Source organism: Cajanus cajan, chromosome 10 (genome assembly GCF_000230855.2).
Source record: "Cajanus cajan strain Asha chromosome 10, NIPB_CcT2T_4, whole genome shotgun sequence".
NCBI classification, from domain to species: domain Eukaryota; kingdom Viridiplantae; phylum Streptophyta; class Magnoliopsida; order Fabales; family Fabaceae; genus Cajanus; species Cajanus cajan.
In genome coordinates, this window is record NC_138526.1 from 43,075,829 (window position 1) to 43,094,134 (window position 18,306).

The 18,306-nt window shown below is 28.8% G+C and overlaps 1 protein-coding gene, 1 long non-coding RNA gene and 4 other non-coding genes across 6 annotated transcripts; 4 read left to right on the top strand and 2 right to left on the bottom strand.

The window, feature by feature from the left end:
* On the bottom strand, positions 1 to 73 carry TRNAR-CCU (transfer RNA arginine (anticodon CCU)). The gene has a single exon. It is a non-coding gene; the product is annotated as a tRNA-Arg (tRNA).
* Positions 74 to 3,453: 3,380 nt separating this feature from the next.
* On the top strand, positions 3,454 to 5,828 carry LOC109791156 (small ribosomal subunit protein uS7). The gene is made up of 5 exons (XM_083065628.1): positions 3,454 to 3,592; positions 3,741 to 3,835; positions 4,051 to 4,322; positions 5,221 to 5,424; positions 5,535 to 5,828. Exons 2-5 carry the CDS (start codon positions 3,743 to 3,745, stop codon positions 5,587 to 5,589), a joined length of 624 nt encoding a protein of 207 aa, XP_082921754.1. The 5' UTR covers positions 3,454 to 3,592; positions 3,741 to 3,742; the 3' UTR covers positions 5,590 to 5,828.
* LOC114915292 (small nucleolar RNA Z102/R77) lies at positions 4,464 to 4,545 on the top strand. The gene has a single exon (XR_003803263.1). It is a non-coding gene; the product is annotated as a small nucleolar RNA Z102/R77 (small nucleolar RNA).
* Positions 4,729 to 4,809, top strand: LOC114915293 (small nucleolar RNA Z102/R77). The gene has a single exon (XR_003803264.1). It is a non-coding gene; the product is annotated as a small nucleolar RNA Z102/R77 (small nucleolar RNA).
* A 4,780-nt stretch (positions 5,829 to 10,608) lies between the features above and the next one.
* On the bottom strand, positions 10,609 to 12,710 carry LOC109791158 (uncharacterized). Its single transcript, XR_002239006.3, has 3 exons — positions 12,518 to 12,710; positions 12,302 to 12,403; positions 10,609 to 12,038 (listed from the first exon to the last, which is right to left on the bottom strand). It is a non-coding gene; the product is annotated as an uncharacterized LOC109791158 (long non-coding RNA).
* Positions 12,711 to 17,802: 5,092 nt separating this feature from the next.
* TRNAA-UGC (transfer RNA alanine (anticodon UGC)) lies at positions 17,803 to 17,875 on the top strand. Its single transcript has one exon. It is a non-coding gene; the product is annotated as a tRNA-Ala (tRNA).
* The last annotated feature ends 431 nt before the right edge of the window (positions 17,876 to 18,306 follow it).

An 18,306-nucleotide genomic window follows, 5' to 3' on the forward strand; every position in this document is an offset into this window, starting at 1 on the left:
CGCGCCAGGTAGGGGTCGAACCTACGACTTTCTGCTTAGGAAACAGACGCTCTATCCACTGAGCTACAGGCGCATCTGATTGTTAATATGCTCTTTCTCATTATCTTTGTTCCATGTATGAGTATATATGCGATTGGAGGGATCTTTGTGTGTTCTAGCGGAGGGACACGCATCTCCTAATTTCAGTACAAAGATTTTACTATTTGGTTCCTATAAAATATATCATGTTGTATTGTGATTTTAATATTATTTTAAGAGTTTAATTTAAATGCATTAAAAGTATAAAAAAAAACACACAAACCATGCAATTATATATTATATTACGTAATCAATTTGTTGCATAAGAGAAGGGGATTGAAACGAGTTTATTATTATCTTCTTTTAATGAAAAAATTGATCAAGCTATTCATTAAAATTTAAATTTGACTCAATTAAGACTCAAGATATATGAGATAAAATTAAGTTAACTTAATATATCAATATTAATATATGTATGATTAAATAATAAAATAAAATAGATATAAAATTTGAATTAAGGTATATTTTATAATATTTTTTTAAAATAAGTAATATCCATATAAATATAATTTAATATTATATAAAGTATTATTTATTAAAAAAATTATTATTAATAGTCATTAATTTAAAAAATCATACAGTACATTTTAAAGCAATGAATAATAGGTTGAGAAGACTCAAAGTATAACTTAAATTCATCATAAAAATTTATATCGGACATAATTCTAAGACTCAAATGCTTAATTTTTTTTATAAGTATAAAATAGAGTATTCATTTTTATTTTTTATTTTTTATTTTGATTTGGTCCCTTCAATCTAAAAAAAAAAAGTTTACTTGTCTCTTAAAACATATATGTTAGATTAACTTAGTCATTTTATCAATTTATTACACTAATTTAGTGAACTTAGTGACATATGACAAAGTGTAAGATGTCACACTAGTACAAATTTACAGCATTAGTTTTTAAAAAATTGACAAAAATATCAATTTGATTAATGAAAATACTTTAAAAACTAAAGTAAAATTTTTCATCAATTTATTTGAGTCACTACATTATTACCAAAGTGACACATTATAGTTAAATAACAATTTAATTAAGAAAGGAAATAAAATTGTCTAATTAAAAAAAATATTAAAAAAGTATTACTCATTTTAAATTATAGAAGAATAAAAAAATAATTTAACTTACAAGTAAATTAATATAGTAGAAATATTAAAATTAATAATAAGTCATAAAAGTCACCTTTTACCATTTTTTAAATAAATCTTATAGTTTTTTTTTGTTAAATATGTGTTATGTCACTAATGTGTATTATCACTAGATTGTTGCCTTATTAATTAATGCGAGTCCCTATGTTACCATTAAAGTTAACATGATGTATGACAGACTAATTATGATTAAATTGATTGAGATAACTATAATTGAGCAATATTGAAAATTAAGGACTAAAATTATGGTTTGAAAATTATAAGAAGATTAAAAGTGTAATTTAACCCATTCATCCTTATATATTAAATATAAACAAACTATTTTATGTAATAGTTTTTTTTTTAAGTTTTTCTTTAATGAGAACTTTTTTAAACATTTTTCTTCAATAAGAGATTGAAATTTTTTAGAATTTTTTTTTTAACTCTTTTTATATTTCATTTTTTATTTATAATACTTTCATAAATTAAGTTTTAATATTTTAAATAAGTTAACAATAATAGAACACAATCTTGTATTAAAATATAAATTATTTATATTAAATCTAAAATATAATTTAAATATTTAAAATATTAATTATACAAATTTAAATATATTTATATATTTAAAAAAATTTATTTATTTTATATATAATTAATTGTGATTTTTAATTATGTATAATAAATATTTAACATAGTCACACATGAAGTAAAAATACTAGTCTTGTAACTAAAAAGTTAGACATAGTTAATAGGCTGAACTCAAAGTCAAATCATTTGAACAATTTTCAAATTTGATTATTGGTGGAAATATCTATTAATTAGACTTTACTTACCCTACTTTAAGACGAAACATTAAGATATCGATGCAAAATTATAAAAAAAAAATACTAGTCATGTAATAATGATATTGATTGAAATTAATATAAATTGTTCTCATAGGTCATGTTATTAGTTATATATAAAAGAGTTAATCACCTATACACTGTCGGTGTAAAGTTTTTTTTATACTAACAACCAATTATGTCTCTTAATTGTGCCATGTCACTGTAAACACATTTACTTTTAACAGTGACATGATACAATTAAGATATATAATTGGTTGCCAGTGTAAAAAAACTTTACACTGACAGTGTATAGGTGATTAGCTCGATATAAAATAGTTAATGTAAATGTGTCATTTTTAATGATTTTTTTAGACTAACTTGCACATTCGGTCTTCCTATTTGTATTAATATGTAATTTTTAACTTATATTTTAAATAAAAATATTTAGTTCTCTTATTTTTTTAAAATAAATTTTTAATCTCACTCACATTTATTAATCATTAAATTTTAATGTCATTTAATGATCTTTTACAAGTTAAGCAACATAATATTTAGTAATATGACATTTAAAAATAAAAATTTAAAAATAATATAACAAAATATTAATTTGTATATATTTTAATGAATAATTTATATTTATTTTATTTATAAATCTTATTAGATACACCAAACATGTAACTTAATTCTTTACAATTTTTTCAATATTGTTTTTAAATATTTTAAATTAACTCATATATATAAAATATAAATCTATATCTTGTGTTTTACTAATTATTTTAACTTTTAATTTGATTTTATTTATCATTATTATATATATATATATATATTAAACTTTAATATTTAAAATAAATTATCAATAAAAAATAATCTTATATTATAACATAAATTATTTATCATAAATTTAAAATATAAATTATATATTAAAAAATTTATAATAAATTTTAAATATAAATTATATACTTATAATACAATATTTTTATATATAGTTTATTAAAATTTTAATTATATATAATAAACATTTAACATGTATATTTTGCATACTAAAATATTAATATAACTTTAAAATAGAATCAATATATTAATATCTATCTAAACTATTTTTTTAATTGAATATTTGATTTTGTAAAATATTTTTAATTATGGTATAAAAAAATATTTGTAATTAAATTCATACAGTTAATTTGTGATGATTTAAAAATGCTAATAATTAGTGAGTTTCAAAGACTGAAATATAAAATATTTTTTATAAAATTATTTTAAATATATTTCCATTTTTTATTATTATATTTTTTTAAAAAAATTTATTATGTAGCTAATTAATACCTTTAAAAATAAAACATTTAGTTGATAAATTTATAATTTATAAATTAATAAAAAAACTAAACACAGAATCAGGTTGAAATTTTAAAGTAGCTTAATGCTCTTTTAGCATTTTTATGCCACCATTCCTTGGGTATAAATTTGAGCAACTAGGGTTTTTAGTCGTTTGTGCTTCTTCTTTGCGATATTCAAGAGAAAGCAGCCGCTACCCTACCCTCCTCTTCTCCTCCACCAATTTCAGGTACCCTCTTCACTCTCATTTCAATTCTCCGCTCAAAGTGTTTTTTTTTTCTTCCGCTGCACCGTCCCACACTCGATTCATATAAGGGTTTCAAAACTCTTCTTTGTTCTGCATTTCACTTATTCATTCCGTTCAATTGCTTATGCAGCCATGGCTGAGGAAGTGCACGATGCTGGGCTTGCTCCAGATCCCTACCAGATCGACGTCAAGCTTTTTAACCGTTGGAGCTTCGACGATGTCCAGGTACATATTTTAGTCACAATTTCCCCTCGTTTTCACTTGTTTTCAAATATAATGTTATGTTCCACGGGTTCATTAGATTTGGACTATGTAAAATGGTAACCCTAAACAATAGACGAAATCTCTTATTTTTGAGTAAAAAATCTCATTTTTTTTTTAGTTTTATAATGTGTTCTTATGGCAAATTGTATTGATGTTTTTTTTTTTTGTGTTATTAGGTAAATGACATTTCCCTTGCTGATTACATCGGCGTGGTGGCATCCAAGCATGCCACGTATGTTCCTCACACTGCTGGTAGGTACTCTGTGAAGCGGTTCAGGAAGGCCCAGTGCCCCATTGTTGAGAGGCTCACCAACTCTCTCATGATGCATGGTAGAAACAATGGCAAGAAGCTCATGGCCGTGAGGATCATCAAGCATGCCATGGAAATTATTCATTTGTTGACTGACCTGAACCCCATTCAGGTCATTGTCGATGCTGTCATCAACAGGTATGGTATTCATGGTTTATGTGTAGATTATGATGATGAATATGCCTTTTGTTGATTTGTATGGTAGAAAGTTTAGTAAGTTTGTTGGTAATCGTTGATTTAGATTTTACATGGGAAGCTACTTGTATGTCTTACTTTGGAGGATGGAATGATGATTATTGGTTTCCCTATTGGTTTGATTGCCTGAATGATGGCATTTTGTATTAGCTCTATCTGACCATTCTCCTTGTCTTCCTCTGCATTCGTTTGTTATTTATAGTTGGATATTTGATGATTGAATGTGTTGCTTTTTGAAAGAAAATATCTTTGCAGAGGAAGGTGTGAAAGCATGTTTGTTTTCTCTTTTAGTTTTCTTTTCTTAACTGAAGTGGTAAGGTTTGATCAATGACAATGACAGTCAGTTGGCGAATGACATGATGATTTCTTTTCCCTATTGGTTTGATAGCCTGAATGATGGCACTTGTGTATTAGCTCTATCGGATCATTCCCTTAATTACTTAAAATAGAATTATGGTTGGTTTATTTCCATGTGACCAACACCATGCTATTTGGTAAAAAATGGTTGATCTCCTGGGGTATGGATTTCTTAGTTGTTGTTTGCATAAGTTGCTCAGTTTATTATCATGTAGATAAAGCAACATTGAACTGAAGTTTTATTTTCTCTTGAGCAGTTTGTGTATGGTTGACATAATTCACACAAAATGTCATAAAACGTTGGGGTTAAACAGTAAACATTGGTTTGTTATATTCATTCCAAATAAGCATTAATATGCTAATTTAGAGCTGTAGTGATACACTATTTGCAGTTCTGGATGTGCATTGTTATAAATCGAATATTAAATTTACTTTTGTATTTGCTAATTTATCAGACTTGTTTGATTGTGTTTCATTTATGCAGTGGTCCCCGTGAAGATGCAACTAGAATTGGTTCTGCTGGAGTTGTAAGGAGACAGGCTGTGGATATATCACCTCTTCGCCGTGTTAATCAGGCTATATATCTTCTAACAACCGGTGCACGTGAAGCTGCATTCAGAAATATCAAGACAATTGCTGAATGCTTGGCTGATGAACTTATTAATGCAGCAAAAGGGTCATCCAACAGGTATGCTTCTACAATTCTATCCGTGGATACATTTATGATGTGTTTTTATCTTCATGACTTATCCATTTTTTTAATGGTGCCTGGGATTTACTTTATACTCTCCATTTCAGCTATGCTATCAAGAAAAAGGATGAAATTGAGAGAGTTGCCAAGGCCAATCGTTGAGCAGCTCGTGGAAGTAATATTTGCGATCTGGGAGATTTTGTTTTTGTTCTATGTTCTTCATTTAATGATATTTTGATCGTTTGCTGGCATTAGTTGCTTTTTAGCTTAAGTTATATGAATGATTTTGTTGCTGGGACGAAAATTTGTGTTCTAAGATCGCGGAGTTATAGAACTAGCCTGTTTCGTAAATTACACTTCGAATTTAAATGGTGGTGTTGGGCATTTTAGCCAGTGTTTTATATTCACCGAGTCCAACATGTAAAGTTATTAGCATAAAGTCATCCTAAATCAAATGTCTGCACTGGACGTAATTTCTAGATTAATCGCCCAAACTTAACGTAATTTCTACATACACTAGTGGTGAACATCCGGTTATTGTTGAACTATCATCAAAGGAAGCTGTTTTCTTAACTGTAAACTTGAGGGATGATGCTTCTGCCTAAATTTAAGGGATTGAGAAGGCAGCATTTACTCATCGAATAAGATTAGGGTTGTGTTTCGATTTTTATTTGAAGCATCTCAAATGAGCATTTGATACTTTGAGAGATTTAGTAACATTTCTCTATCGTTGGGTTAAATGGTCGTTCAGGATACTGGGTTACATTTTCCCAACACGTGCCGAATTTATGTTACGAATATCAATGTATCTTACTAAATGTGTTTCTCACAAAGATACATGAATATATGTATTTTATGTGGTCTTTAAGTTAGATTTTATTTGATGGGAGAAAGATTACCTGCAATTGCGTATGTACTGTAAGCCTAAGGTAATTAAAATTAATTACCTCGCCTCCTTTTACTTTTCTTACATTAGAAAGTGAGAAATGCCCGTCCAACGACGATTTACGCTTAGTCGGTGAGAGTTAGAATTAAAATGTGGCTTTATTAACATTACCATTAAAGTTCATGACAATTGCGACAATACTGAGTTCTCTAAACATGATGATAGAGATAAGATTTTCTGGCTCTGTTCGAAGAAATAAAACTCACCTAGGTGATTTCAAGGTTCTCTCACTACATGTTGAGATATAGTAAAATGGTGGCTATGTGGAGGTTGGCCGTTTTAAGTTATTTGAGGGCGGTGTTAATTGTGTATCATTTTTTCTCTCACTCGTGCCTGTTGGGCTGAGTCAAACGTAGGCTAGGATAGGTCGAAAATAATTATATATAAAAAATTGAAGTGAAATCATTATTTTGTTAAATCATATTAAATTTGATTTATTCATATTTTTATAATTCATTTATGATGAATGCTAAATATCCTGTCATAATTTTAATGTAATTGTTTTAAAGTTAACATAAATACTAAAATTACATGTCAATTATTTCTCTATAGAAAATATAAAATTTTTACCAATTATTACTCATTACTTTGTACAACAAATCTTCATATAAATAAAATCAAGCGGTATCCACATTTGTGGGCCCAACTAATCCTCCTTAAGAAGTTGAGCGTTTTGAGTTATTTTAGGTTAATGTTAAATGTGACACTCATCTATCTCCAAGTATGATACTAATAAGATTCATAAAATTTCAATTACGTCATCATGCAAATTTATAAATAAATTTCTTCAGTTTATTAGAGAAATAAGTAAATAGAATAGTAGTAAACAATTAATTCAAAAATACTAAAATAATAAAGAAGTATTGAAATTCCTAAACTATTCCAAATCCCCGGTGTTACATTGACATCAGGGTCCACACACATCTAGACCTCTCCCTTCCCCTCCCAAGATTGGGGGCCCTCATCTACAAAATATACAAGAGACATACAAAAAAACAAATAGGGAGTGAGAATAATCTCACTCTATAGGGAATGAGACATCCCATCCATTCATAATTAATAATATATTAATAACATACAATATTTTGAAATATAATAGCAACAATTCATACTTCAACTATAATATCAACAATTCATACTTCAATTCCACTCATGAACATCAATTATTCCATTCGCAAGCACATATATAAGAATGCAATGTCATGTGCACCTACGTTTAAATGCATGGGGTATGTTATCTCCCTTGGCAAGTGTACCAAATCGTATAAGTAGTTCAATGAAAGTATGAGTATCGTCTCCCAAGGGACTTGCGCAACACTTTGCAAATTCACTTGTTATACTAACTAAACTACCGGAAAGCAATAAGATTTTGATTTGCTGTAGTAAATAATGTAAACAAGCAATAACAATTCTTTTTGGTATTTTGGTAAACACATAGAGTGCAAAACTTGATTCTAATGCAATATTAATAAGTTGTTGGGGTTTGACTTCACTAAACCTTCCTCTCATGCTTATCACTAAGTTCACAATAGTTATTATTCAGAATTTATCAATCACTCTCAAAAGTAACCAACCCTAATCTCTTACAAGTTGGAATCTAAGTTGCTAACTTAAACTATCAATCTCTTGCATAGTTTAACCAAGAAACCAACTTTAAAAACAAGAGCTTAAGAAAGACCAATGGCATTTACTCTATCTCTAGCAATAAACACCATTAGCTGCTCTATTTCATTTCAAAGGTTTAAAATCATTTCTCAATCTCTTAAAAACCTCAAGTTCAAGTTAAGGGTGATCAAGTCATAACAAGCATTATGCACAAAAACAGAGCAATAAAACTGAATAACAACTAACATTGATTACTTAGAGTTTACACATGAGAATGAGTTTAATTACATCAAACCCAAACAAGGGTGAGTTTAGCTACACATAGACATGTAGAACTCTACAAACGATGAAGAAAGGAAGAAGCTTGATCTTGAAGGTTCCAGAGCTCTTCAGCCGCCACACACACTCCAAGAATGATCCTCCTTGCTTCTCTCCTCGAAAATCCCACTTTTAGGTCATAAAAGCTTTTGTCTTATGTGAATAATGACATGTCAGCATAATCCACACTAAGCGTGAGAAGCCACACTAAGCTTGAGGATAGGTCTGGAGTGAAATGAGGTTCTGGGACTCCCATGCTCAGCCTCAGTTCCACGCTCAGCGTGAGGATTGAATTTTTGTTCCAGGGACTTTCTGCCAAGCTGAGGCTAAGCCTGGATCTGGGACTTAGCTTGGGAACTTAACCAAAAATTCCTTCAACTTCAAATTCACCACTTTGTGCTTGACTTCCTTCCTTCTTTCCTAGCTTTCTCCAAAACTACAAAACAACAACCAAATACTTGTAAGTTACCTAAAAACATGATTCAAAGACAAAATATGATCACCTAATAATTTAGATATGTTTTGAGTTAAAAACAAGGTCTAAAGCAAGGAAAATTTATATAAGTGCTTCAAACTAGGCCATAAACTTAATGAAATCATAGCACTTATCAAGGTACCCCGTCATCATCATCAAGAATATACAGTTGGTATCTAAGTCCCAAGTTAAGCTTAGGTTACCAACACATAAGTGCTCCCACCAAAATACTAACATGTTCCCACCAGAACCACAAAAACAGATTGCCGCCACAATCACAGAATCATGTAAATAAATGATGCATGTCACTACCATGCAAATGCTTTCATATCAATACATCATGAACATCTTATGATTCATTGTTTGACCAACATTTATATCCATCCATATCTAATGTCACCCATCGAGATAAAAATCATCTTTCATCGGGCATATGTGTGTACGTACGTGTATATATATATATATATATATATATATATATATATATATATATATATAATATTTATTTCTCATCATGTAATCAATCACACACACATCATAGTAACACCATTTAAAAACATCAAAGAGGGCCTTCTGACAATCCTTGTCAGACTTGGAAACCCACGCCCGACTTTAAGCCATTACAGAGATCACCACACTCTCCTCGCGCTTGGCGTCACATTTCCACGCTCGACGCTAAGCCACAACAAAGAGTACCACACTCTCCTCGTGCTCAACATCACATTTTCACGCTTGGTGCCAACACATCTAGGCAGTGCCTTCATACATATGAAGGCACGCCCGATGTCAAGCATTTAAGCTCGACGTCGCGTGCATTCTATCACCCAAATGTATCAATACAAAACACAATCTTGAAACAAACATCGCCCAAATCATTCATCCAATTCATATTCAACCATAAATTCGTTTTACATGCATGAAGTTTACCAATTTAGCATCTACAACTTTGATTCCTTAATTGCATCAAATTCCTCTTCTTAGGGTTCTAAGTTCTAACCCCTTTTTACAGACTCTCAATTAATTACTATGACACATATGATAATCAAATTAATGAATAATAATATCCCTTTCTCCTTTCTCTTCTAATATATAACTCATTTCTCTAAACTCCCTCTTATCTTCATTATTTTCTAATACTCCCCCCTGATTAAATCTAATAAATGTATAAAATAAAAACTATTAATCACAAAATTAAATAAAATTATTATTATCTTCCTAATTAATAATTACTAATTATTAGAAAAATCTTAGGATGATACATTTATAATTCATTTATGATGAATACTAAATATCCTGTCATAATTTTAATGTAATTGTTTTTAAGTTAACATAAATGCTAAAATTACATGTCAAATATATATTACTTACCATGGAAAATCTGAAATATTTTCACAACAAATCTATATATATATATATATATATATATATATATATATATATATTATAATCAAGCGGTATTCAGATTTGTGGGTCCGACTAATCCTCCTTAAGAAGTTGATCGTTTTGAGTTATTTTATATTGGTGTTAATTGTTTATGATATTACTCACTCGAGCCTATTGGACAAAGTTGTTAGATCCAAAATAATATATAAAAAAATTGAACTTAAATCATTATTTTGTCAAACCATATTAAATTTGCTGTATTTATATTTATATAATAATTGATTTATGATGAATGCTAAATATATCGTCATAATATGAGTGCTACACACCTTAACTCAAATAATTTACAACTGGATCGACTTCTTCACATCCTTACTAAATATTATCTATTTGTTGAAATTGTTGCACGATTGATATTTTTTGAAAATAAAATTATATTAACCGAAAATAGAGATGAGAGAAAGTCTTTGTAATTATATTAATTAATTTGACCAAATAGTATGCCAACTAAATATTGGTTGATAAAATTTCTAAATACAAGCAAAAGTGGCTGTCATTGGCCATTGTCTAACAACCCTCTAGTGCAGACATGGATACCAATGATCGAAAGGCATAATATGTAACAAGAGGGCATACATTTTATACACTGTCTTGTTATATTAGGTTGACAGTGAATCTGAACAATGAGCTTGAGTTGTGATATATTGTTTATGATTACTCGAGGAAGAAGGAAAGAGCCAGATCAACTTGAAACATGGATTCTCTTGCTTTGGCTTCAAGTCAAGGACTCTCTAATTGTGCAATGTGATTTGGTGACGTTTTTGGATTGGTTTCCACCATAAGCTTCAAAGATGTTGATTTTTTGTTTGTGGGTAATGATTCAAAGGTTAACCTTTTAAGCATTGTTAAACTTATCTGCACATTAAACACTTCCAAAGTGATAGTTTAACAACAAAAGAGTTATCTAGATGAAAATAGATTCCATTACCCGCAAACCAAAAGCCAACACCTTTGAATCCACCACATGGCACAATAGGAGAGTGCTTGAGTTGAAGTTGAAGGCAGAGAAACCATGTTGCAAGTTGGATCCAGCTCCTATGTTCCCCCAATTCATTAGATTCACCATCAATCAAGCACAACAATGCAGTGTATAACATGCATGACCACATACTTGTTACATATCATGACATTCAATCATGACTATCTATATTGAGCTTTTTGGATAGAAAGCTTATTGTCTCAAAATGTAGAACAATTCACCAGCATCGAAAGTTCACTCTCATATAAGGATGAGGGTAATGTCATAGAAACTAGTAGTCAAACTCAAAAGATAATAAAAGACTAGTCTCAAACTTGCACTTTCTACACCATCTTGCAAGTTTGACACCTAGTCTTTCATTATCTTTTGAGTTTAACTACTACTTTCTATGATATTACCATCACACTTATATGAGAGTGACCTTTTGATATTGGTGAATTCTCCTACATTGGTCAAGACAATAAGCTTTCTACACAAAAAGCTCAATGTAGATACCCATGATTGAAGGTCATGATTCGTGACAAGTACGTGGGCATACATGTTATACACTGCATTGTTGTGTTTGATTGATGGTGAATCTAATGAATTGGGGGAACAAAGGAGTTAGATACAACTTGCAAAATGATTTCTCTGCCTTCAACCTCAAATCAGGCACTCTCCTATTGTGCCATGTGGTACATATTGATGACATCCTTGTCATCACCAGACAGGCTTCAAAAGTGTTGACTTTTGGTACGTGGGCAATGAAATCTACACCCATTCTAATTATAAGCCGGCCTTTTCTTGTCGGTGTTCCAATAATTCTTCATTTCATTGTTTTTTTTTGGGCGAATGACATGCAGCATCTGCGTATGCAATAAACATAATCAGCGATAACGTAGAGGAAAATAATAGAGGCTGTCAATAATTTCTTTTTATTTATTTTTTGTCACACCATTTATCTCATATATTTTTTCTTATAAGGAAAATTATAAAATATAAATGAATTTTTTTTTTCTATTTCTAAAAGGTGTAAAACTGATTTTAGATAAATGACATGAAATAATCTGGTTTCACGTTATTAGCCATTCTAACAAAAGAAAAATCTCAAAACTGAAAGAAAGCTCACTTGTTTCCAATGAAGAGCATGGAATAATGGTGCGATCTTCTGCATGCTGAGGTATCCTCGTTTTATATCTGGTTTGAGGTAGTTCACAGTATGCAACTTTTTCTACAAGTATATATGTAACATAAATGAAAATGGGAAAACTCGTTTCCTTAAACACGAAGTAGACTCAAATAGATTTGAGAATTTAAAATAGATGATACACAAAAGTTAGATTACCCGCTTAACACATCAGTTTCCACGGTCATTCATTCTTTTCAACATAAGCCACGAGCTTTGAGTTGTCCTTCAACCCTTTCCATCTTTCTTGTTGCACCAGACTTGAAGCATCCATTATAGGAGGCAGGGCAAAAGTAAATGGTAAATTACTTTGCCCAAAGCTACCACAGATATTCGTTGAATATATTACACTAACAACTATAACAAGGTTGATATATATATATATATATATATATATATATATATATATATATATATATATATATATATATATATATATATATATATATATATATATACTTGAGCAAGCGAATCGTGATACTACTAGATTTTACATCTTTAGCAATGCTTACCAATTTACAGTTGTTAAAATATTACTAGATTGAATAAATAATTTAATTTATAATTTTTTTGAAAAATGTTAATATAGATAGAATAATATTTTTTTATCCTAATATTATTCTTTTTAATTATTTCTAAAAAAAAATTCACATCGAATAAAAAAATATCACATAAAAAGTATATTTCTTTCATCTCTAATTATTTTTCAAAATTAAAGTTTCATATCGAGTAAATGAATGACACATAAAAAATATATATAATCATATAATAATATTTAAAATAAATAAATTTTAATATTTGATAGTGACTATACAACCTTAAAAAACTCTTAAAAGACTAGGAACAATAAAATATAAAAAATATTTTCTAAGAGGCTAAAAACAATAAAGTATAAGTGATATAAAAATCTATATTAAAATTAATTATTATTTTATAAATTTAATTAAAATTTAGTAATATTATTAAAATGTTACAAAATAATATTTTTGATAATATTTTAAAAAATGTTACCTAATTATATAAAAATATTAATTTTTTTGAAAACATGAATTATATATATTTGATAATATATTGTAAAAGTAAATTAACAATATTTATATACAATTATATAACATTTTTTTGAAAGTCGTCCAAAGCTTTGTTTTTTTTAGTGTGATTTCTTTAATTTTTTTACTATATTAAAATTTAAAGCAGATGATATACGAAGATATGAATACAAATAGAACAGATTTGATGATTCTTTTTGATGGAACATGTACTAACTATAGTACAATTTAGCACATGAAAATTCAAAAGATATGTAAGTAACATTTTCAAGGGCCAACGATAAAAATAAAATTTTTAATTAACTAATAGTTCCAAATAAAAAATAGTGACTAATCATGTAAAATAAATATTTTTTAATATAAATTACTTTATATTTAAAATTAATATTCAAGTTTAAATAACATAATTAAAAAATATAATCAATATCATTCATTGTCTATTAATTTTGGTAATAAAAAGAAATTAGTAATACATGTTTAAAATGTAGTTGCGTTAAATTTTGAGATCAGCTATCCAACTTTTTAAAATATCTCTAATGCATCGAAAAAATTTGTCATTGCTATCGAATATTTCATGGACCCAAAAAAAAAATGATAGGAACAATAAATGATAGGAACAATAGAGCTAGTGTGCAAGGTTTTGAGTGGCACTTCAAATACAGTAGGAGGATTAATTTGTGGGGCAACACGTGAGTTATTGATCCCAACCAACACGTGAAGGAATAAATTGTCAAGTTACAATGTCAGTAATGGTCCCAATCCCTGCCTGACACAGTAATGATCTCTATCCCTGACACGTGCACAACTCTCAACTCATTCAAATTTGAGCATTTATAATGGCTCTTTGTGTCACATCGTTGCCAAATCAGCTCTGACCCATTTTATAGGTTGCTTAAATTTTAGCAGAGTTGCTTCTACAAGTAACTCTACTAAAATTTAAGCAACCTATAAAGTGGGCCAGAACTGATATGGCAGTAATGTGGTATAGGGGTTGGAGATGCTCTAAAGCACCTTCATTTCTAACACAGGATTCTGTAACGAATTTGGATCCTCTCCTGCAATATTCTTTATCCAGCCTCTCTCCTGCAATATTAATAGCCATTAGATATATCTAATGGCTCAAATTTAATCTTATAATTAATGTAACTTTTTAAATAATTAAATTTGAGCTATTAAATATATCTAATGACTATTAATGTTGCAGGAGATAGACTGGAAAAAGAATATTACAGTAGAGGATCTAAATTGCTATGTAACAATGCTATCATAGCTTAGAAAATTGTTCATCATATATAAGAAACAGGCTCTCAAATAAAATAATAAATATAGGATCTTATTATTATTATTTTTTATAATTATTTTATTAATATAAAATATAAATTATATTTTATTAATAATTAATTTTTATCAAAAAATCTGAATAGTTCTCTTGATATCTTATTTAAAAAATGAAATTTAATATGACTTAAATTAGTGACTTATTGGTATGAGTTAATGTATATAAATTTTTAAAATATAAATATTTATCCCACAAAATTAGATGCATGATTTAATTAAAAATGACTTGCTTATTATATTAAATAAATAAATAACATAATAAATTAATAAATCTAAACAAGTATATTATATTTTCATTTAATTTATTTCTATAATATCCTTTATTATAAGATATTATATAAATAATTTTGAGGACTAAAAATAGTACATCTCCAAACTAAAATAGGATAAAAATTTTAAAAGACTAAACTTAAACTTGAAATTTTTTATAAAGAACAAAAACATATTTTTCTCTTTTATGAAAATAATACATAAAAAGTTAATAATAAAAAGAATTTATAATCATATCACAATTTTTATATTTAGAAATAAAAAATAGGTATATAAGTAATAATTTTATTCCTAAAATATATTTTTAGTTTCTTTAAGTGAGAAAATTTGATTTTGGTTCCTATATATATATGTTTTTATTTTTCACTGCTAAAAATTTAAATTTATATTTTTAGTCTGTATTATTATGTAATTATTTTAACTATTTACGTAATTATTTTCATATACAAAAATAAAATTAATATATAACAAAAAATTAATAAATAAGTGTGATTTAAAATAAATAAATGATTGATATTTTTTTATCTAAGTAATTTAATCTCAATATAATATAAGAGACTTAAAAAAAATTAATTAAGATAAAATTACAATTAAAATGTTTATTTATTAAAATAGTAAAATTTAAGGATGAATTATAATAAAATTAAAAATATGATGTCTATTTACTAATAAGACAAAGTTTAAGGATCAATTAGAATAAACTTAGAGTTTATAGTGTCTATTTATAAAAGAAATAAAATTTAGAAAATTAAATATTTTTTCCCTAAAAAAAATAGAGATAAGAAAAAAGAAAAAGAAAACAAGAAATAGAGTGAAAGTGACTTGTATGCTTAATTATCAGGATTCATAATTAGTAATTTTAACCAAAAAATAATATAATTTTGTTGATTTTATATAAAAATTAAATTTTACTTTCTAAATGAACTTAAAATTTAATGATGATGTAAACATAATTATTTTTTGTTGGCGTTAACAAGTTAACATTTTTATGAAGATCTTTGATAATAAAAACAAGAAATAAAACATTTAAATTTTATAAGAATAATTTTTAAGTTTTTTTTTCCCAAATAAAGTAAAAAAGCATTAAAAAATTATATTTAAGCAAAAAATAAATTACAGAATAAATATGAAAAAAATGCTAAATTATAGGCTTAAATATATTTAAACTATCTCGAATTAGCTCGATTTTCAAATTATTACTTTTAATTTTTTTTTTAAATTACCAGACTAATATTATTTTTTAAAATTTAGTACTTGACGTTAGTTTCTTCTATGATAACGTGGCAAACGGACTGTTACGTCGTTACTCAACAATGTATGCCATGTTAGCACATATGGTCACCTCATTCTCCACGTAAATTGTCATATTTGAAATTTTTTTAAAAAATTAGTTTCCCAAACCCCCCTCATTCTCCTTCGCCTTGCGCAGCACCTCCTCCAGCCCCAGCAACGCCGCCTCGCCGTCACCGCCGCGCTCATGAAGCCCCCGCCGCCCCTCTGCACAAACCATTCAACAACTTGCATGCAGCCCCTCTCAGCAACTCTCATCAAAGGACCCAAAAAGGCTATGGCATTTCCCTCTTCCACCAAGCACTCCATAGTTCCTATCTTGCCGTAATGGGAGGCAAAACCCAATGCCAAGTCAACATCAACATCCAAGCTATTTCTTTGAGCAATCTGCATAGTTTGATTCCCAGCATGGCACAAAAACATGAACCAAAAATTTTCAGTAGACTGTATATTATAAAAACTGTAATATGCTACCTCACTTCGTGCACACACACACGGGAGGAAGTGGTAACGCCAAAACCTCTCACCTCCAAATTCTTCCAACATATGCATTAGAAAGGCTACCCATTTTTAAAATAACGTCAATGTTAAAGCCAACAACATATCTACATAATCCTTTGATATGACACTCAATAATAGTCAAACTGAAACTAAATACCCTAGAATGATAATAAGTATTCCTCACAGTTGTCGCCCTCGATGAGGAGGAACTGCGCGGCGTCGGCGCCGCAGTAGCGGGCGATTTCTCAGCTGGTGGCGTGCTAGACAACGAGGAGCTTGGAGGCAAGGGCGGCGGGGCATGGCATGCGGCGATGGTCGCTGCAGAGCTTCACGAAGAGGAAAATCAGGAGGCGCTGGCTGCGACGAGGCCCTGTGTAATGGCTTCGGCGTTTCTCTCAAGAAGGTCGGCGAGCGCGGCGGGGGCTTCAATATTAGCACGGCGACAACGGCAAGGCGGCGCTGTTGGGGCTGGAGGAGGCGTTGTGCGCGGCTGAGGAGAACGAGGAGGGTTTAGGAAACTAATTTTTAAATTTTTTTTCAAATAAGACATGACAATTTACGTGGAGAATGAGGTGGCTATGTGTGCTGACTGCTGACATGACATATACTCTTAGGTATGATGTGGCAATCCATTTACTACGTCATCATTTAACAGAAGAAACTAACGTCAAGTACTAAATTAAAAAATATATTAATCAAGTAATTTAAAAAAAAAAAAATTAAAAAATAATAATATAGAAATCGAGCTAATTCAACGTGTTTTAAATATATTTAAGCTTAAATTATATTAACGAAAATGATATTTAAACCATCATTAAATTGCAACTAGTAGGTCTTCCTAAAATAATAATAATAAAAAACTTGTTCATAGTTGTAATGTGATGCTGCTATCCCACTTTAATGAAAAAGATGTCAGTTTGTCCTTGTGTTGTAATTTGACCTAATTTCAAACTTTACTAGCATACATTATCTACTTTTAAAGCAATTGAAGTTTAAAGTGGGGATGTAGCTCAAATGGTAGAGCGCTCGCTTTGCATGCGAGAGGTACAGGGTTCGATCCCCTGCATCTCCATTTCACCCTATTTTTCTTTCAACACATTCAATTTTCTCACTCGCTTTTTTCTCTTTCAAACAAACTATCATAAAAAGTAGGTTAGCCCCAGTACTAAACAATATTTGTGCTAATAAAAAGAGAAACAACGAAGAAATAATTTTTGTCACTTTCCAATTGGTGCATTCTAAATTAAAAAAAAAAAAGATTAGCGATTAAATTTGAGATTTTTAATTCATTAAAATCAAACTTTAATCAAATAATTGTAAATTTAATCAAAAAAATATTATTTTCTATTTTCTTTTAATTTATTTTTTATTTCTTTTAAATTAAACACACTCTTATTTTAGTTGTCTTTTTCACCTATTTCTCTCTTTATTTTTTTATTTACTTAATTTCTCAAATCTTTTTCACATATTTATTTCCTTCTTATCAAATCCACCACAAGTACA